This window comes from Mustela erminea, chromosome 17 (genome assembly GCF_009829155.1).
Source record: "Mustela erminea isolate mMusErm1 chromosome 17, mMusErm1.Pri, whole genome shotgun sequence".
NCBI lineage: Eukaryota > Metazoa > Chordata > Mammalia > Carnivora > Mustelidae > Mustela > Mustela erminea.
The window spans coordinates 18226437-18248298 of NC_045630.1; the positions used below are offsets into that span (position 1 = coordinate 18226437).

At 41.7% G+C, this 21862-nt stretch overlaps 1 protein-coding gene across 7 annotated transcripts in view; it reads left to right on the plus strand.

Annotated features, from left to right (window-relative positions):
* The window catches only part of RGSL1 (regulator of G protein signaling like 1), a 74052-nt gene extending 58248 nt beyond the window's left edge, over positions 1 to 15804 (plus strand). For 6 of the 7 annotated variants that reach the window (XM_032319156.1, XM_032319155.1, XM_032319158.1 and 3 more), the window contains 8 exons: positions 18 to 123; positions 2809 to 2938; positions 6637 to 6811; positions 10078 to 10216; positions 10450 to 10574; positions 13736 to 13845; positions 15146 to 15238; positions 15606 to 15804. In XM_032319156.1, coding sequence (XP_032175047.1) covers positions 18 to 123; positions 2809 to 2938; positions 6637 to 6811; positions 10078 to 10216; positions 10450 to 10574; positions 13736 to 13845; positions 15146 to 15238; positions 15606 to 15787 — 1060 coding nt within the window. In that variant the 3' untranslated portion in view covers positions 15788 to 15804. The remainder of the gene's footprint in view (positions 1 to 17; positions 124 to 2808; positions 2939 to 6636; positions 6812 to 10077; positions 10217 to 10449; positions 10575 to 13735; positions 13846 to 15145; positions 15239 to 15605) is intronic. The other variant, XM_032319159.1, reaches the window with a different exon arrangement.
* The last annotated feature ends 6058 nt before the right edge of the window (positions 15805 to 21862 follow it).

The following is a 21862-nucleotide window of genomic DNA, read 5'->3' on the forward strand; positions in this document are numbered from 1 at the left end:
TGGTTTCCTTCTGGCAGGTTTAAAGATTACCAAGAGCTGTTCCCACCTTATCCTGAAGGGCATGTTGAAGTACAAACTTCTAAGAAGCCCTCAAAGACCGCAGCTCACCTACAAGAATCCCAGGTCTGTGAGGAAGGCAGTGAAGACCACACACTGGGGGCAAGAACATCTTACGCTTTGTCAACCGAGCAAAGAAGACTTTCCCTGTTAGCTTCTTTATTCACCCAAACAACTACTCTTTGGCTATGTTTCTTTTTTTGTTTGTTTGTTTGTTTGTTTGTTTGACAGAGAGAGATCACAAGTAGGCAGAGAGAGCAGGAAGCGGGCTCCCTGCTGGGCAGAGAGCCCCATGCGGCTCTATCCCAGGACCCTGGGATCATGACCTGAGCCAAAGGCAGAGGCTTTAACCCAATGAGCCACTCAGGCGCCCCGACTATGTTCCTTAATTCACATTTTACAATGGAGGACCCCGAGGCTCAGAGAAATGGTTACAGTGGGAATTTGAGGAAAAATCCTTGCTTTCACTCTGTGACTAGAACCAGTTAAGCGAAAGACACAGGGGTCAGATACATGGAGATCAAAATGTGAGGGAATCTTTTTACTGCTAAAAGCTGGTTTGAAGGATGTGGATTGGCCATAATGCCCGATGGGTTTAATAATCCTCTCTGCACCCAAATTAGACTTAGTCAGGTATGCAGCCACTGGCATAATGGAACAACTTGGGCCTTCTGGGTGAACCCCTTATTGAATGACAAACCCCTTATGGATACCTGACATTTCTCCAGGTATCCTGCAAACAAGCCACTCCCAAAAAGAGAATGCAGAGGGCTGAGAGCAGAACATGCCCATTTTCTTCTTCCAAACTCACCAATTATTGAGCTCACTCTTTCTCTATGCCAGCAGTGAAAAAAAAAAAAAAGGAGGAGTGGGTGGGAGAAAGAAGAGACAGGATTTTTTTCCAGTTTACATAAAAGCATTTTAATGGACAGTATACAATTTTGCAAAATATAGTTTTGCAAGAAAATGGCAATTATTAAATATTGTCTTAAAAATAATTAAGTATTATTTTTACAAAGAAGTTTCATCAGTAAATTCCAGTGTACTTCTGAGGCCTGTCAACCAAGACACATGCTCCCCTAGACAGGAATGTTATTTGGGAAACTATCTTCATATGATTTGAGAAAAAAATACATGCTCCATTTTTAAATAATCACTTGTTCATTGTGTTGTAGAGTTGGTTAGTATCAGAAAATTTTGAGCCCAGCTGTGACTCCAAAAATCTTGCTAAGATATTTCTGAAAACAGACATGGACTATGCTTATATGAAAACGTCTACTCCCTCTTTTCTCTTTTTTTTCCCTCCATACATGAGTCAAATCTGTGTCGGGGTACCATGAATGCTCATGTAGGACATTAAAAGGAATATTGTACCCAGAACCAGACTTCATTTTAATTTCAGGTCTTCCAGTTGCTCTTGGATAAGAAAAGATAAAAATAAACTGACACGGTACTTAATGCCTACTTTTTATCAAGCACCATATTAGAGTTTAAATACATAATCACTAACCCTCACCCCAATCCTGAAGGCTATTGTTTCTCTCTTATACATGGAGACACTGAGACACAGATTAAGTAAATTGACCCAAATTACATAATCAGGGAAAAGCTAGGCTCCAGACTCCAAGTTTCTGAACCCAGACTCAAGTGATTTTTGTATATTGCTACTGGCTCTTTAAATTCATGCTTGCCTTGGGGCGCCTGGTGGCTCAGTGGGCTAAAGCCTCTGCCTTTGGCTCAGGTCATGATCTCAGGGTCCTGGGATCGAGTCCCACATCAGGCTCTCTGCTCAGCAGGGAGCCTGCTTCCTCCTCTCTCTCTCTCTCTCTGCCGGCCTCTCTGCCTACTTGTGATCTCTGTCTGTCAAATAAATAAATAAAATCTTAAAAAAAAAAATTTCATGCTTGCCTTGAAGATCCCTCTTTGTGGAATGAGACAACTGATCTAGTTGATCAATAAGATTCTTTCTGCCTCCAAATATCAATTTGTCAATGGGTAAATGAATTACAGAATCGTCACTGGGCATTAAGAAACAGATAATGAACTTATAAAATGCATTTGGGTGTGTGGGGGGGTATGCATGTGCATGTAATTATACTTTTCTCTTTTTAATGATTAGAAATGATTTTATTCATCTCCTTATTTCTTCAACATTTCAAATTTTTCTGAGCTAATACTCCCTTCTTGTGAGTTAGGCATATCTCCCACCCCTCTTTCTTCCTATTTTTAGCACTCACACTCTCTCCTAATCATGTCATCTCAAATCTTACTGTTGAAAGTCTATGGTAGAAGGAGCTTTGCCAGTGCCCCCGTGCCTGGGTAAAGCCAGAATCTTCTGCCCACTAGCCACTTAATTTGGAGAAGGTTTATGATTCTGTTTTTCCTCACCTTTAAATTGGAGTTTAAGATTATTCCTTACAGGGCGCCTGGGTGGCTCAGTGGGTTAAGCCGCTGCCTTCGGCTCAGGTCATGATCTCAGGGTCCTGGGATCGAGTCCCGCATCGGGCTCTCTGCTCGGCAGGGAGCCTGCTTCCCTCTCTCTCTCTCTCTCTGCCTGCTTCTCTATCTACTTGTGATTTCTCTCTGTCAAATAAATAAATAAAATCTTTAAAAAAAAAAAAAGATTATTCCTTACAAAGGAGGTATTGTGAGGACTAAACATAATGAATGTCAAGTTTCTGGCACATAGAAGACTTCCGGCGAACAGCAGCTATACTAATGAATATGGCGCACCCCTCTCTTTTCCCCCAGGGGAGAGGCTGGCGGAAAATGATTGGATTCATTAAGAGCTTTTGCAAGTACCGCAAATTTATGTCTGATCCCCATAAGCGCCAGGAATTTGAAGACTATCTTCACCTAGAAGTACAAAATAACAAGGAAAGTAAGTAATCTCTCTATTTACTGTCTTTCCTGTTGATATTTCAGACACAGGGGTCAGCCCTGATAAGAGGCTGCAGAGCTCTCGCTTTTTGTCTTGCCTGTGTTAGCCTGGGGTCAGGCAAGGACTCCAGGTCCTGGGTGCAAAGCCAAGCTCAGACCTGCCTAGAGAGAATGTGAATCCGGTGGCGGCTTCTCCCAGAGCCAGCAAGGGTGGAAAATGACTAAAGTGCAGCAAGATCTGACATTTCACAAAACTGTTGTCCATAGAATAGATTTACTCAACTACTTCATTTCTTAGCTCATTCATTCATTCACCACACTTTCTGAGAATCCACTACATGGCAGGAAATTTGCCAGGTGCTGGGGATGCAGTGGTAAACATGCAGGATAGGACATGTCTTCATGGCACTTACATTTTGAGGGCAAGACAGAAAGTAAGAGCCAGAGATGTTGGAGCCCAATATCCTGGATTAGAATACGCCTGAAGGACCTTGTGAAAGTGATTTTATACCTCAATTTTTTCACTTGTAGAATGGTAATAATAATTGTGCGTAACACCTAGATTGTTGTGAGGATTAAATGAGTTAATACATACAAAGTGTCTTTACCCATTACCATAAAAGTGTTAGCCAGTGTTACTGCTGTTATCGTATGGTGAATAATCCCAATGACAATTGTAGGGAGACCCTAGTTAGTCAGGGAGGAGGATCAGGGAAGACTGCTAGAAAATGACAAATCTGTCTTCATGAATGACAAGTTAAGCAGACAAAATAGGTGGGGAGCAATTTCAAGGTCTACATAGAATCCTAAAATAAGAAAGAGCATGGCTTATTGCAGGAATTGCAATCAGGCCAGTTGGACTGGAGTTTAATGATTATGATTAATTAATTAAGATTAATGACATGGCCAAAGTGCCTGAGATAATACCAGAGGAATTGATAATGAAAATCTCATCACTCTTTTTTTTTGTTTTTAAAATTTAAATTCAATTAATTAACAGTGTATGATCAGTTTCAGAAGTAGAGTTTAGTGATTCATCAGTTGCATGGAACACCCAGGGCTCATTCCTTCAAGGGCCCTCCTTAATGTCTATCGCCTTCATCTCTCTTGTTGACTTTTGAGTTGTTTTAATTGTCGGTATGACAAATAATGCTGCAAAACGCACATATTTAGCAATCGTGTATTTCTATGAGATCAATTCCTTAAAATGGGAGAAATGGGTAAATGGTTAAAAATAGTTAAAATTTAAAAACATTACACTAATTAAACTCTCACCAACCATATAAATAAGTGCCAAGTTGTCACCAACCTCTGGGATATTAGGCACTTTTTAAAAACTGATGATCCAAGGGCACCTGGGTGGCTCACTGGGTTAAAGCCTCTGCCTTCCAATCAGGTCATGATCTCAGGGTCCTGAGCTCAAGTCCCGCATCAGGCTCTCTGCTCCATGGGGAGACTGCTTCTCCCTCTCTCTTTGCCTGTCTCTCTGCCTACTTGTGACCTCTGTCTAAAAACAAAACAAAACAAAACAAAAAACTGACAATCCAGTAAATGAAAACTAATGTGCCATTCTTATGTATATTTTTTTCGTAATTGAGTACCCTCATTTGTTGGTCATTTGCAGTCCTATTTGAATTGTTTACATCCTTTGTCTATTTTTCTATTGGAACTTTAATTTTAATATTATGATATTTTCTAATTTGCAAAAGTTTTTGTATGTATTTTTTAGGAACTGCTTTACAAACATTTAGGGTTTTCGAATAGTTCTAGTTCTTTTGTTCCTTCTTTTAAATAAAATTAGTTCAAACCCTGGTGCCTCAGAATGGTTAGAAAGTCTAATTTCACCCTACTTCAACTTCCCACATCCTGAGCTTTGGATAAGACAGCCCAAGAAGAGTGCTTCTATAGCTCAGTGGGAGATCTGTCTGCCAGTGGTCTGTTTTCTATCATTATCATTTAGACTTTTCTGGGATTGTTACGTCCTTCAATCAATTGACCCATTAGTCATTACAAAAAATATATATATATATTTCTATCTTTGGTAATATTCTTTTCTCTGAAATCTACTTTGTCTGATATTAAGATAGTCACTCCAGCTTTCTTTTTATTAGTGTTAGCATGTATTATCTTTTTCATTTCCTTTACTTATAACCTATTTATGTCCTACAGTTAAAGTATTCTTATAGCTAGCATAGAGTTGGGTCTTGCTTTAAAAAAATAATACAACCTGACAATCTCTACCCAATTGAGAGTCAACTGTTAAATATTCGGGACATTTTGTGAACCATCAATAGCTGAAACCAGCTACAGTGGAAGTATTTATTATAGAAATTGGCAAAGACACCAAAGCCAGTCTCCCCCATCCCCTACCAGAGCTGGTTTACAAGTATATCACTGCTCCCAGATTTCTTGAGTGGATTTAGCATACTCTTTTCCTAAAATCCCTGGCCATCACACCAACTTCCACTACTATTCAAACTTTGTTTTCTCCTTTGAACTCAAGTCTAAGAGATAGATGATAAGACAGGAAGGAGGAGGCTTTGCTTTATTTGGTGCTGTAACCCTAGGACCTAGCACAAGGTCTGGGAAATAAGAGGTGCTAGCTATTTATTTAGTGTTGTAGTACCCTCCCATTTTATATGTAACACTTCTCCAAAAGGAATCCCACTTACACCATAGGAAGCACCATACCACATCAGCGATTCCTGAACAGATATCCAGAATAACGGATTTTATAGGAAGAATTGTAAATTCTAGAGCTGGATTAGACAATTTTCTTAAACCCAGCCAGGCAATTAACCAGGGTCTGCTTGCCAGATACAGTCCAAAACTGTTGTCTTCTCAATCCTAAATCCCAATGAATGGATTTCTTTGTGTACATCCTACTCAAGAAACTTTCTAAAATAAATGTCTTGTTTTTCTAGACACAATCCAAACCTTCTTGAATCTTCTATATTCTTCTTTACTCATTTATGTCTGTTTTCTACTCTAGCACCCTACTCTCTGTTCCATTAAACTTCTTTACTCTTGATATTTTGACTTTTTTGTTGTGCTGCTTTCCCAGTTTCCTTCTAAATTACTTCCTTGATAAACCTAGAATAAGCATCATCAGAACCACAGACTCCTGGGTGCCTGGGTGGCTCAGCTGGTTAAGCAACTGCCTTCAGCTCAGGTCATGATCCTAGAGTCTCAGGATCAAGTCCCACATCAGGCTCCCAGCTCCATGGGGAGTCTGCTTCTCCTTCTGACCTTCTCCCCTTTCATGCTCTCTCTCATTGTCTCTCTCTCAAATAAATAAAAAATCTTAAAAAAAAAAAAACCCCACAGACTCCATTTTGAAGGTCACATCTGCATATTCAATTTCTGCAGAAATGTTAAGGATTGGCATAACTACAGTGCAATTATATTTCCATGAGACACGCACCAGGAAAACACCTTTCAGTACTCAGTTAATTTTTTTTTTTTTTTTTTTTTTTTTGGTGTGTATGTGGTCATACCATCTGAGCAGATGGCTTTTTTAGCAGTCCTTCAAGTCAAAGTAAAGCATTGAGCCCAAGGGTAGGAAATCACTATTTCAACAGCCCCAAAGATGGGTCCACACTTTCCTTTCTCCATTTTAGTTATGCCCAAGTCAAAGGCTTCAAGTTTAAGAGTGATATCATCAAACTAGATTTTAATTCTTTTGTCTTTCTCTCTCAGATTTCTCCACAACACCAAATGCACCAGGACGCCCAACCGCAAATGCCGCCAACGTCCGGAATGCAGACCTTGAGGATGGGGATATAATATTGATGAAGCGCCGAATACTTGGCCACAGAATTATCACCGTCAACTTTGCAATCAATGATTTGTATTTTTTTTCTGAAATAGAGAGGTAAGTTTCCCATCTCTCCCTATCACGACTTCCCCTGGTTAGTACCTTCCTGCAAAGCCTGTAAGTGACACAGTGATTTCAGCCCTGCCAGGCAGGAATCTCCAATTGAAAATCTCACTGAATTCTGCCTGTCACCATATCAATTTCTGCCATCCTTCCCTTTAGGTCCTAGATGCTCTTCAGTATTCTGGAGTTGCCAATATTGAAATGATTGAAATATTGAAATGGTATTTATACCCAGGAAGTGGAGCGCTTTTTTCTCCTTATTATTTGCTAATATGATAGAAGTCCTCTTATGGAGCACCACAGAGCCAATAGTTCCTTAGTTAGAACAAAGAATTTTAGTAATAAAAATTGTGTGTCTCTGTGTGTGCATGACATTGAACAGAGACATATAGTTATAGATATAGATATTAATCCTTGCTTTATCCATGCATCTTATGAAAAAAGCAAGTAGTAGAAAAAAAATTGGAGATCATTCCATTACAGCTTTGGTGAAATACAGAAAGGAAAACATCTTTCTGCCCTGGGTCAGATTATTCTTACCTGTTGTTTAGTACAGTTTCTACTTAGAAATATTTCTCTGGACAAAGAAAAACAGAAGGAGAGGGAGAGAAAGGAGCCTGAACAGGCTCTATATCCAGTGCAGAGCCGGACGTGGGGCTCAGTCTCATGACCTTGAGATCATGACCTAAGCCAAAATCAAAAGTCAGGTGCTTAAGTGAATGAGCCACCCAGGCACCTCTCTACTTAGAAATACAGAAATACTCTTAACCAAGTGTGTCTCATGTGCAGCTCTTCAATTTGTGAGCCCAGGGTCTGAACTTGCAAAACAATCATCCTGGGGTAAAGGAGTTAGTCAATGGCTCTCAACACTGGTGCACATCAGGGTCTCTGGGAGCTGGTGAATACTGCCAATGCCAAGGCCCAGAGATTTGGATTTCAGGGGTCCAGTGTGGAGCCTGGGAACTGGTACTGTCATAAGCTGCTCATGGGATTCTGATGGCAGCACAGTTGAGAACACAGGTCTAGCGCCTCTGAAGGAGAAAACTGACTTAAAATTGTCTCGAACATTTGCAGATAGAAACAAGTGACTCTAAGAGAAATAAGAGTTTCTACTTCTTTCTCTGTCCTCATCAAAGGGAACATCTTTGCCATTAACAGAAAGGGTATGTTCCTGGAGCACTGATTTGAAATTTGGAATACATTTCCCCCATAGAAATGATGTACTGCATGGTGATTAGGTATCTTAGGTACTAAAGTAGAATGGCTTATGAGTCTATGTTTTAGAATGTGGTGGGCTTTTTTTTTTTTTTTTGAGAACTTTTAAAAGTTCTGAACTAATTTAGAAATAAAGATAGAGATGCATAAATGGCATTTAAGCTGATGTAAGTTGGAAGTCTCCTGTACATGCATACAGGCTACTCAATCCTCTATATAACTTCACTCATTGTGTAACATTATTATTGTCATTTTTGCCTGCTTTTGGTTGATTAGCTTTATACCCTCTATCTCCATCCATGTTGTTGAAAATGGCAAGATTTCTTTCTTTTTCATGGTTGAGTAATATTCTATATTTTCTTTATCCATTAATCTGTCAATGGACACATGAACTGCTTCCATAATTTCGCCATTATAAATAATGCTGCAATAAACATAGGGGGTGCATTATTTCTTTGAATTAGTATTTTTGTATTCTTTAGGTAATACCCCATAGTGGGATTACTGGATTATGTGGTAAATCTATTTTTAAATTTGTGAGGAACATCCATATTTAAATAGATATTATTATGTTAAATCATGCTAACATACTTCAACTCACCTGTCAAACTTTCAACGTAAAATCAAAGCCATTCCTCTAACTGGAGATCCATATATTTTTCTTGCATAAACTATATCCAAAATGCTATCAGCTAATTCTAAAATTTCTCTCTTTAAAGTGAGTGAGAATATAAAGGCAGTTTAATCCTTCTGAATTTTTATACGTGTTTTTTCAAAGTTTTAAATTGCTTTGTCACACCTCACTCAATAGTAACCTTGTTTTTTTTTTCAATAGCAACTTTTTAAAAAACAACTTGCTTTTACTGGAACATTCCAACACATTCAAATTTATTTTCTGAGAAACAACAAATATCTTTTCCTTTTATGTTCATATTTTATTAATTTTCATAAATTACAAATTATAGGAACAAGTACAACAGGCAAAAATCTTTGAGAAGAGGCATGAATAATTCTCAGTATGTATGTGCCTCAACTCACTGCGAAAATGTGAGAGTATATTACAGAAGGTACAACCAGTGTATATGATGAGCATGTCGTAGGCATCAGTCGGTGTGTTTTGAGACGTGCAGAGTATCTGGTCATTCAGCACACTAGTTAGGGGAATTGGTTAAGAGATCTTCTTAATCTGCACCCCAGTGAGGCATTTAGCTCAGTTCCACAAATGCTTACTGATTGCTTGGGCACTGGGTTTGGCACTGGAGATTCAAAAGACGTGTTATGGTAAGACGTGTTCCCTATTCTCTGAGATCCCGCAAACCAATCTGGATGGCAGACAAAACACAAATGAGAGTTAATAAGTAGGATGATAGGTGCAGGAAGTGCATTTAGACAACTAAAAAGAAGGCAGAACTTTGTTTACCAAGTTCACTGCTGAATCCCTGCTCTTGGTATGGCAAAACAAGGTTATAATGGGAAAATCTTAGTATTCTACTCTTAGGAAAAGTTTCAGCTGGGGAAGATGAAAAAGTTCTGGAGGTGGATTGTGTTGATGGTTGCACAGCACAGTCAATGTACTTAATGCCACTGATTGCATGTTTAAAAATGGTTAAACTGGTAAATGATATGTTGCATATATTTTACTATAATAAAAAAAATTAAGAAAAGTAATAGGTGGCTTCACAGAGTGGTGGTAATTGTGAAAGCATCAGGAGGAAGGTAAAGAAAGAGCAAGATAACTCTTACCCCTTAAAGTCTTCAGAGGCAAAACTGGTACAGAGGTCCGGACGGAGGCAGGATGGGATACCTAAGGGAGTTTATGGTAAAGAAATACACTTGAAGAAGCACTTAGCATATTACCTGGCATGTGGTAGGCGCTCAATTTGTATTTGCCTGTGGAGGTATTATGATTGAATGAATTAAGTTTCAACCTGGCCCAGGATTGGCCCTGTCTTTTTTAGTCTAGAAATGGGTCTGGCCTGGCTGCCCTATTTAGTTGCTGCTTTTATCTTCTCCTCACTGATTTCCTACTTACTGCTTCTTTTTAGATTTAATGATTTGGTGAGTTCAGCTCACGTGCTGCAAGCCAACCGGGCATACAAGGAGAATGACGTGGCCCTAATTAGGTCTAAAGTTAACATCATCCTAAAGCTCTACCTGCATTCGGAAATCCCTCCAAGGCTGAGGGTAAAGGAGATTCCTGTTCCTCTCTGGGCATTTGCCAAGAAGCATTTCTTCCTCAAGAACTCTGAAAGCTGATAGGCACCTCCTAAGTCTTGGGTCAACCAGATGTCCTTTCCCTAGCAGTTGCATGAAAAGCTTCTGGGGAGGGGGTGGTCTTATAGGTCCTGGGGGGTCAAGAGAGGTTTCCTGCCTTCCCTGAAGCCTCAGCCATTAACATGCTCCCATTCTATGGGTAGGTGAACATCTCTGAATCCCAGAAGGATGCCATCATTGCTGCCATTGCAGAGGGCCACCTAGATCGGAACATCTTCCATGGAACTGTCATGTCTCTCTTCCCTGTCATTATGTACTTCTGGAAAAGGTAACTCTTTCTCCTTGCCCAAGACCACGAGGGCAGAAAAACACATTTGACTTTCTAGAGTAGCCCTCTGCTTCACAGTTTCCGGTCTCTTGGGGACTATAATGGTGTATTCTTATGCCACATAATACACCCCATCCCTCCCACTCTTATGCTGAAACTGAGTCAGAGGATGGAAGGCCAAGTAAGACTGGGGATCAGAGTACCTGGCTCTCTCCCAGGTACCTCCTCCTTGCTTAGCAAAATGATGTTAATTTTCTTAGGCATAGGTTCCTCACCTAAGAGTAAGTATGGACCTCCATACCTGGGAAGAAGTTCTGTCAAATTTAACACAACTGTAATTGTGCTTGAGGCGCTTCATGAGAGAGTAAGACACAAGAGTTCTACTCTGTTATGTCCAAATCCCATAATTACCATTAGAGGCACAGTTGCTACATATTACATTCTCAAGAGGAGCTTAGAAATTTAGGAGTTTTGTTGTTGTTGTTGTTGTTGTTGTTGTTGTTGTTGTTGTTGTTGTTATTGTAAAAGATTGATTTATTTGAGAGAGAGAGTGAAGGGAGGCAGAAAGGAAGAGAATCTTCAAGCAGACTCCCCGCTGGGCACAGACCCAGACACAGGGATCCATCTCATGACTGAGATCGTGACCTGAGCCAAAACCAAGAGTTGGTCACTCAACCAACTGAGCCACCAACGTGTCCCAGAAATTTAGGTTTTTATGTCCTATCTCCCAATGTTAAAGTGGCAAATGTGGCAACAAACTCAAAACTAAAACATGGTGAGGAAATTACGAAGGCCAAAGAGCAAAAATGAAACAAACAAAATATCTGCAGGACAAATGCAACTGTGGCCCACTGGTTTCTAACCTAGCCTGCCGAATCTGGGCTGAGACACTGGTCCAGGTTCTCCCAGCTGGTTATTCATTCCTATAGTGTATAGTGCCAACCTATACATTCCACACGGGGCCCTGTATGACAGTGACCAGAGGCTGAAATGTTCCAAGACAGGGCTAATTAGGATATTTAGATTATTTTATGATTCTGGCTCTTAGGGGACCTCCCCTCCTACACACACACACACACACACACACGCATAAGTGTTACTTTAGTGGAAGAGAAGTGTAAAGGTTGCTTACCAATCTCCAACCTTTATTTTAAAACCTCTATGATAAATAGAACTATCCTATGATCCAGCAATTGTACTACTAGGTATTTAACCACAGGACACAAAATACAGATTCGAAGGGTTACCTGCACCCCGACGTTTACAGCAGCATTATCAACAATAGCCAAACTATAGAAAGAGCCCAAGTGTCCATCAGTTAATGAATGGATAAACAAGGTGTGGTATATAGACACCATGGAACATTCCTAAGCCATCAAAAAGAATGAAAGCTTGTCATTTGCAGTGATGTGGATGGAGCTAGAGTGTATTATGCTAAGCAAAACAAGACAGTCAGAGAAAGACAAATACCAAGTAATTTCACTTACATGTGGAATTTAGGAAATAAAACAGATGAATGCGTGGGGAGGGGGAAAAAAGAGAGAAGGAGAGAGGGGGGAGGAAAACAATAAGAGACTCTTAATGTTAGAGAACAAACAGTGTTGATGGAGGGCAGTGGGTGGGAGATGGGGTAAATAGGTGATGGGTGTTAAAGAGAGCCCTTGTTCACTTGTTACGATGAGCACTGGGTATTACATGCAAGTGATGAATCACTAAATTCTACTCCTGAAACAAATATTATACTGTATGTTAATTAATTAGGATTTAAAGAAAACTTTGGAAGAAAAAAATAAATGTAATTCAGTTAAATTAAAAAAAATAAAACCTCTATGATAATACATTATTTAATACAGGATTAAAAGAATTAAAAATTGAAGTTCAAGATAACCAGTTTATCCTTTGAACATTAGTTGTTATCTAGCACCAAGTCCAGACTTGATTCTAGTTCTGTTAAGCAGGACTAAACAGAAATTTGTCCTGAAACTTTCTGGAGGATCAGAACCCTGAGAAATGCATGCTGCTCCTGGCTTGAGTCAGTGCTCGGCACTGCTTCACACCTATTTAGGAAGTATAGACTGCTTCAGGGAGACTTTGGATCCCTAATCTTTATGCAGCTGGTTCTTCACTTGCTTTCCTATACACTCCTATATAAAGAGTTTTATATTGCACAAACTGTGTCTACATATGTTATCCCAGATGAACCTCTCAACAGCCCTTTGAGATGGGTGGGGCAAAGTGTCATTATCCCTATTTTATAGATGAGTAAATTGAGGTTCAAAAGGGCTAAGAGATGCCTAGGAGCACTTGGACATGGTAAAACCAGGATTAGAAACAAGGTCTCTCAATATTTTAAGCACCATAAAGTATGCATTGTGGCATGCTGGGAGCTTCCTGATGGGACAAAGACCCATTATAGCGAGTGGAATGAGAGAAACCAGCTGGATCAAATAGAATGCCCCTTGGGGGCATGGGAAAGAGGGCATGAGTTAAGACTATCAGAGAAAAGGCAGGATAGAAAATAAATCCAATCTTGGCCAAGACCAACCTCCAAGGGGTCCAATGCAAGAGTGGGCTGATGGACAGCAAGGCATTAGGGGCCAGGGGGGAACAGATGAAGAGTGTTGTGAGGGACTCCAGGGAGCAATAGTTCTTAGATTGAGTAAGTATATGAGTGCAAGTTCATGTGAGGAAGGGGTTTACTCAGACTGCTGGGAATGTGATGACAGGGTCATGACTTTGAGTAAGGGACAGGATAAAACCAGGGATTGGGACCTGAGAGGAAATCAGTCAGACACTCAGGCTGTACCACGTGGGATTAAGTGGAGAGCTCATAGTCTGATGCTCAAGCAAGCATTGGAGGGATTGACTCTTACTCAGACCTGGATAAAGCAGATTCTTTAAAGACTCCATTCACTGGTTCCGAAAGGGGATCCCAACATACTGCCCATACAAGGTCCTCACTGGAGCTAGGCCTGGACACAGAGAGGGCTCAGAAGAAGGGCCTCTGACAGGCAGCACTCCAAGGCCAAGTCTTTCCTCTTCTCTACTGCACACTTTACTCTCTGTGAGGAGTGGTCCTGACCCAGTTGCCCTGTGCTCAGTGTGCCAGCCTCTTCAGCAGGTAACTTTTTCCACGTGACCAGAAGCCAATCTTCTCACAGGTTTTGTTCCTGGAAGGCAGCCCGCTCTTACTTCCAGTTCAAGGGGAAGAAACACAAGGATAAAAAAACTTCTCCTAAGCCCACACACAAGTCTTCTCCTTGGAGTGGAGGTAAGCTCTACCATGACCTATAGCTCCATTCTCTAAATAATGAGACTCATAAAGGGAAAGAAAGCAAAGGTCCAAAGGACCAAGGTAAGACTTCATAGAGGGTATTTCCTGGAGGGGTGGGCATCTCATTATCTTGGCTCTCAGAGAAGCCTTAGAGTAGGTTTTGTCTGTTGATATCAGTAACAGCAAAACGGTACCCCACCCATGTACCACACTCCTCAGCAGTACCTCTCAACAGCCTCAGGATGTAGGTCATGGTCCGTGTGGTGGGTAGATAGGTGATGACTTGCTTTACTGCTATTTAAGAAGCCCCTGCTCCAACTATCTCCAGAAACCCTATCATTTGAAAAGCATCTGTTTTATGGTGTTAAATGAGAAAATTAAAAAATGGATTTGGGGTATGATTTTCATGTGGTAAATATATATATATCTTTATGCAAGTATGTGATTTTTATGAGAGCATGAGAAAATTTCAGAAATAAAGTATTAATAGGATTATCTCTGCATGGTGTGATTATGAGAGATCTACATATTTATTATTAATATACTCTTTATATGTCATTCATATATTGTATATTATTAATATGCTTATAAATAAGCAAATAGATGTGTTTGAAAACAAACACAGACATGTTTTCTTAGCAGAGCAGTTAAACTGAATCCCTTTCTTAATATCTGCACTGAGATCAGTAAGGAAATATTAAAGAGGGGGAAGAGGGTGCACAGAGCAGTGTCTGGAGAGAGCAAGACTGGATGTCTCTGCAGTGGAAGGTTCTGAGAACCAAAGAGAACAGGTCTGTGAGTCTGAAACCGGTACCAGCATCAGAACAAAATAAGGACATAGGACAGGAGTCTTAAAGACAGCAACAAATTGTCCTGTGAGAGAGCTGAGCATTCCATGGTTTTAGTTTAAGCCTATGCAGTTCTCATGTCCATTTTTTTCAGATACTTAACCCTCCCCCACTTCCAGCCTCCTCCCAAACAAGCGTCCCACTCCCTTTGGGGAGTACAAATGAGGCTTTTGAAACTTAACCCATCACTAGCTTGCATGAATAGTGAGAGAAGCAGCTCTGGCTAGTTGTGGAGCCAAGTTCCTGCCCCTCTGAGAGGTTCACCTAAGTAGGAAATAAATCGCCTTTACCTCCCTGATCTCAAATATAGAGGCTTGGATTTAGATAATATCTGTCAGTAACATCCTATACTCCAAGGAATGTTGTCAAGAACTTCCTTGCTTACATGTAAAGATTTATTTTGTTGGGTGTTATAAGGGATTTTAATGTTCCCTGTCTTTCTTCTCCAGGAGACCATGCCATCTTAAGATTCACCTTGCTCAGAGGTATTGAGTGGTTTCGGCCTCAACAGAGGGAGGTAATAGCAAGTCCAGGCCAAAATTGTGAGTTGGAATTAGAATCCCACTGATCTAACTACTAAGATGGTGACTCTAATCCAGTTTGGCCAAGCTCCTTAATGACCACAAGGAGACTGAGGTCCCTGAAATGTGAAGCGATTTGCTCCAAACCACCCAGCATGTGAGTGACAGAGATGGGATGAGAAGCAGGTCTCCTGACTGCCTTTCTGGGGCTCTGTGCACAGCTCTCATCTGAATAATTGTATCTTCCTAATTCTTTTATAGCCCCTTGAAGGCAGGTACCTTAGGCTTGTCTGTATCTCTGCTGGCTCCTCTGTGTGTGTGGTGGTTCCAATGTGTGTGTGGACACAATTGTAACATCCCAGTTGTTATTTCCCCCTCCCTCTGAGAGCACCTGCTGGCTTGAACAGAACCTCCATCCCATACCTTCTGCTTTCTGGAAGTGCCTGCTACAGATCTTCTTATCCCAGTAATAAACACTCTTGTCCTAGCCACCCATATCTGAGCCATGTTACATCCTTTTTCTCCCCCCATCTTCAGCCTCAAGGAGTTAAGCCCTCTTCCAAGTATTAAAGTTGCCTTGGTTTCCACATGGTCTCTCCTGACAAGCTTTTTCTTTCCCCCATACCAACTGTTTCTAGGTTGAATATACTATTTCTTTCTGCTGCTTATGGGCATGAAACACCAGCTTGTCTTTTCTGCCCATCTGCATATGTTCCCTCAATCCTTAATGGGGGAGGCCACCATGGAATATTGCCCATAATCCATAGGGTCCAAACAGCCTTAAACTTTGTGATTCTAGTATTCATATGGCTTCATTTCCTTTTGTTACTTCCCTGGGTCTTTGGGGTTGGCATCATGACCTTTGCATCCAGATAAAGTGTCTCCTAAGACCAAAGGTACTGCAGCATTCAGACCAGGTCTCCTTAATGTCCTTGGAGCATCACTGCTTCACCTTCCATTTCCCCACTCCTTCCCTGAAGGTGTTTCCCCAGAGGTTGTTCTGGGACAGCCTTCCTGGGCTGCAGACCCTCAAGTGAGTGCCTGTACCCTGAATTCTGATGCAGTTTTTCTCTACATTTGTCTTTAGCTTCATCTAGCAACCTTACCCCATCACCACTGTGCAGCTGTGTCCTGTCCCAGCATAGGCATGGGTCAGAAGTCCTCTTCTTCAGTTCAGAGCTGTGTTGTCCATGTGTACAATGGGAGATGGGGGAGAAATTTCCCAGAGACCTAGCTCCACATCCTGACACTCCTTAGCAGATGAAAACCAAGAAGTTGAGGTTGCTTCTTCTGGAGAGTCCTATAGTCAAGATAGTTAGGGAAGGGTTTCTCGGTGGGTTTCCTTACATGTCTCCAACTAAGGCACTTTTAGGAAGTTGGATCCCCTGACCCACCTTCTAGGAGAACATTAATGCTAGGAGAAGAGTGTCTCATTTGATCTTTTATTACCAGCCTCCCTAATACTCAAGCTTTTCAAGGTAAAGGGCATAAAATGGAAAGAAAAAGAATTGTTCTACTTGGCAGGATATTTTCAATAAAATCATAAAGGACTTGAGCCTGTCAAAATCTGATTCAGCGTGGGACGCCTGGGTGGCTCAGTGGATTAAACCTCTGTCTTCAGCTCAGGTCATGGTCTCAGGGGGTCCTGGAATCGAGCTCCACATCAGGCTCTCTGCTCAGCAGGGAACCTGCTCCCCCCACCCTCTGCCTGCTTCTCTGTTTACTTGTGATCTCTGTCTGTCAAATAAATAAATAAAATTAAAAAAAAAAATCTGATTCAGCCTAACTCACTTCTGTACAAGCACCAAAGTAGAATTCATGCTACATTAGAGCTCTGAGAAAATCACTAGTGGGTCGTGGAAGACCAAACTGAGCCAAAGAGCTGCTTGAAAGTCAGGGTTATAGACACCAGGCTATGTGACTGGAAGGCCTGGTTTCCTCAGCAGCCAGCCCATTTTCTCATATCTTCTACAAGGTCAACAGGAGTTTAGAGCTGCCCCAGTATCACTTGCCTGGAAGACAAGAACTTTGGAATTGTTTGTACAGAAAAGCAATACGTAGCTTCAGGGATTATCAGTTCTTGGAGAGGAAGGTAAGAAGAAGAATTCAAGGAGCCCTACCCTGAGGTCAAAGGGTTTTGGTCTGGACCACTGCTATTCCTAAAGGGAATGCCAGCAACAAACCAGCAGAGTATGCCAGTTATCTCATTGCCATTCTAATAACTGGCCACTCTCCTCTCTTCCTTCAGACCAAAATTACCTGACACCAAAAAGTAGAGAAAGTAGTCCAGTCAGACTCCCAACAGAGGCACATCATCTCTCAGAAGCCTCTTAACACTGACAAAAACTTTTCTGCTCAGAAATGAAATGGCCCAGTGTCATCTGTCCTGGAGTGATCAATGGGATGTCAGCCCAGACATGGTAGGATGGGACTTCAGTGGCTAAGCTGTGAGCAGAGAGCATGAACAGAAGCACCTTGGTGCTCCTTGATCCTGGGGTTCCTGTCAGAGATGCTCTTTCTACAGTGGGCATGTAACATCACCTGACTCTCGGGGTCAAGAGACCTGAGATCTTGATTCACTCTGGAGCTGCAAAGCCTTGAGCAGATCTCTGACTCATGAATGTCAACGAATCCCATGACAAATGTATGTAGATGGCATTAAATACTCTAGTAAACAAGGTGCTGTTTTTATCAACAGTAAACAGATGGGATCTTAATGCTGGGATCTCCAATTTGGACGATGACTCAGATCCATCCTTAGGAAATCCTCACAACCCTGTGAGTAACCATGTTAAAAATTACTTCTTTTTAAACAGATAAGGAAAGCCACACAGACGGTAAGTGTCTTTCCCCAGATCACCAGGTAGTCAGTGGCAGAGTCTGGACTATAACCACTTCCAAATCTTCGGCTAGACCTCATTCCATGATCACCCTCTGTATAACTTTTCATGCCCAAAAGGAATAGCTCTTCCCTAGAGTTCTGTTTAGTCGTCAATTAATAGATAAAGAGACTCTTTGGGAATTTTTTGAACTAAAGGCCCAAAATATTGTCATGGTTCTAGAGCACTAGGTTCATTTTGAAGAAAATCAGGAGTAAAATGACCAAATGTCCTAAATGATCCTTCCACTTGAGATAATTGAGAAAAGATGGGCTCAACCCTGTGAGCTGCAGAACAAGGAATGACTAGAAAACTTACTGGGGATGCCTCTCAAATTTCCAGGCAGTTTCCTCCTATGTTCACATCTTTTATTTCCTAGACTTTTCTCAAGAATGAAAAATGTAATGTCCGCACACAAATGCCTGGGACAGTGAGATCATCTGAATGGAGCTTTGATTGTGACAGGCCAAGAAGACTCTACGCAGATGTGACTAAAAAAGGTGTTGTCTCATATGACATGTGGAGAGCCTCAGGCCACTGGGAGAGAGTCCAATGAAGTAAAAATTCAGCCTAAGGAAGGCCCAGAAGAAAGGAGTGAGAATTTCCTCCCCTAATGAAGCTAAGTTTCCAAGACAGAATTTGAGTTAACAGAAAGATTAGAGGGCATGAGACAGAATTACAATTTTTTAAAAATCAGGCAAGAAACAAAGGCAAGAAGAGAATGGGGAAGAACCCTATTAGAATTGAGCTGTCAGGAATGATCTTGGTCAAAGATAAACAAGTCAAAACCTTGCACAAAGAACCAGAAAAGATGTTAGGCCACAACAAAGCAATGATGAGGATCTCATAAAATACTGCCTCAGGGTCATGTGCCTAAATATCCTCCCGTTGGACTGAGGCAGAACTGAAACTATAGATTGGTAGTAGGTGGGTCCCACTGAAGGAAAAGAAACCTCACTCAAAGAATTCATCTGAAACTGTGATTTTTGCCCATTTCATAATTCTCTACCTATATACACTCATCCATAAGTATAGTCGCACGCGGAGGTGCAAGCACACACATTATTCAGAAGACCTCACGATACTTCATAGGACCACCCTGAACTGAAAAAAGTAATTCTGCTCATTTATTGAGTCTTGCTGTTGCTTCCTTTGCTTTTGTATCCTCTCACTTCAGAGATCCCAGATTGAGTATGTTTTCACTCTAGATTTAGGCTAGTGTCACAAAGGCAATCAGCATGCAAACAGGTCATATAAATGAGTAAACAACCCATGAGAGGTAACAAGGAATGCAGAAAGTGAACACTTGTCAAAGGAGACAATAACAGATCCGGCAGCCAGCTCAGTGGGGCCAGAGCTCCTTAACTTAAGGCAAAAATAAGGAAAGAAAGAAAAAGAAGAAAGGGAGGGGGGAGGGCAAATACAAAAAGGAAGAGAGACAAAGAACATGAAATTTAAAGTTTTTATAATACTATGCAAATCAAACAAAACTTGGTGGTCAGTAACCAGGGCCCACAGCCCAACAAATGCAAATCTTCGCGTTAAACTTTTTCTTTCCCCCTTGTAATTATACTTGGGTCTGGGGTCTATCTTAGAAAACATTAGGAGGGAGGAGGAGAAGTCCAAACATTAGACCGATGAGGGTCACTGGCATCAAAGTGAGGAGGGAACAGAAGGCTGGCGGAAGACAGCAGCGGCATCCCCTGCAACCCCTCCGCCCCCCCCATACCTGGGTGGGACGGTTGTGATGTCCTTCCAGGACCATCTCCCAACTATCTTATGTTAATGCCTTGCTAGAGGGGAAAGACAAGCTTAACTTCACTACTGGCAAGGAGCTTCGGTATCTTGAAGGTCCTCTTTAGCATATGAAAGTTCTTTTAAAACCTCCCCTTTTCCTTACCTCTCCCAACCCCACAGTATATAATCAGCCACCCCTCAGAGCCCCAGTGCAGCAGGGCTTTCTGCACCACCACCCCCCGGGCGCTGTCCATGGGCTTTAATAAACCACCGTTTTGCCCCCAGAGATGTCTCAAGAATTCTCTCTTGGTCACTGGCTCTGAACTTCACCCCACTGAAACCCACCTATATTCCAAAGCCAAATAAATCAAAAGGGAAAGGCCAGGGAAGGAAGGTGGCTTCTTCTAAGTCCCTATATTAGTGTTCTAGCTATCATAACAAATTACCAGACACTCACTGGCTTAAAACAATACAATGTTACTATGTTACGGTGCTGTAGGTCAGAAGTCAGAGCTGGGACTCAACGGGTTAATGTCGGGTGTGCAGAGCTGCATTCCTTCTTAGAGGCTCCAGGGGTGAACCCATCCTCTCGCTCATTCAGGTGGTTGGCAGAGTTCAGGCCCTGCAGGTATAGCACCGAGGTTTGATTCCTTGCTGGCTGTCAACCCTTCTTTGCCTGACGGAAAAAGCCCCAACTCCTTAGTAACATATAAGACCACTGTCGATCTGACCCCAGTCTGGGTTTCCATATTCATCTCTTGCCTCTTCCTCACGTATTTCATTCCCCAGCAACACTGTGTAAAATGTCCTTCCTCTTCCCCTCCACCTGGTGATGAGACATCACAACAGTGACACCTCCTGGTTGTCTCCTCTCTCTTCCCACCCTTTCTTCTCTTTCTGCAACGCTTTTTCCCCTTCTTGAGATTCTTGTTTATATATATTCCTCACCTGCTAAACTATAAGCCTTTATAAGACAGAGACCATGCCCTGTTTTTCTTTATGCCTCTAATAGGTAGCAGAGTGACATGCAGATAACAGTTGCCCCGTAAATACATGTTGAATGCATGAGTAAATGAACTGTGCTAGGTTTAGGAATGCAGTGGAAAAAACAGAACGTGCACTTTGTGCCTGTCTGACCTTACAGTTAATTAGGCTCACTTCACAATTAGTGTAGACCACGATGTTCACCAGAAAAATCAAATCAGTCATCAAATCTGATTGCAACTAGCCCATTAAAGAAGAAATATATAATTTTCTTTACGAATTTTTTTTTAAATGTTCAATGACTCTTGATGCTTTAAGGGCTCTGTATTTTTTTAGGAAGTTCTTACAGCCCATTCAGACTGAAGAGTAATGAAAGTGGCAGGGAAACAGCAGGAGAGACAGAGGTTCCAACTTCCACCTTCAGAAACCTCCCAGTTGCACGTCTGGGAATGACATAAAATCTTCCCTCTTTCTACAAAAGTTGGAAGAGATGTCTGTCCTTCATTCTGAAAGCCTCCAACTGATCCAAGTGTTGCTGCAGAGGAAGGGGCAGCTTGTGTGCAGCACTTCGGGGTGCCAGTCCCCACCCCTACACTTCAACCAGAGCTGCAGATCATTAACCAGAATAAAGGACGTCCATATTCAAAATCGGAGGGCCTCCCATACTCTTCTTTTTTTTTTTTTTAAAGATTTTATTTATTTATTTGAGAGAGAGACAGTGAGAGAGAGCATGAGCGAGGAGAAGGTCAGAGGGAGAAGCAGACTCCCCATGGAGCTGGGAGCCCGATGCGGGACTCGATCCCGGGACTCCAGGATCATGACCTGAGCCGAAGGCAGTCGTCCAACCAACTGAGCCACCCAGGCGTCCCTCCCATACTCTTCTTAAAGGAAAGGACACAGCAAAACAGTATGCCACTCCCCAGGGGCTCTTAAGGTCATTTTCAATTCAAGAAATTAATGGAAATATTACTCCCCCTTCTGGATTAAGACCATGGACCAGCCAGGCTCATCCAGAAGCTCTGACACATGGCCCACCCCTAACCAA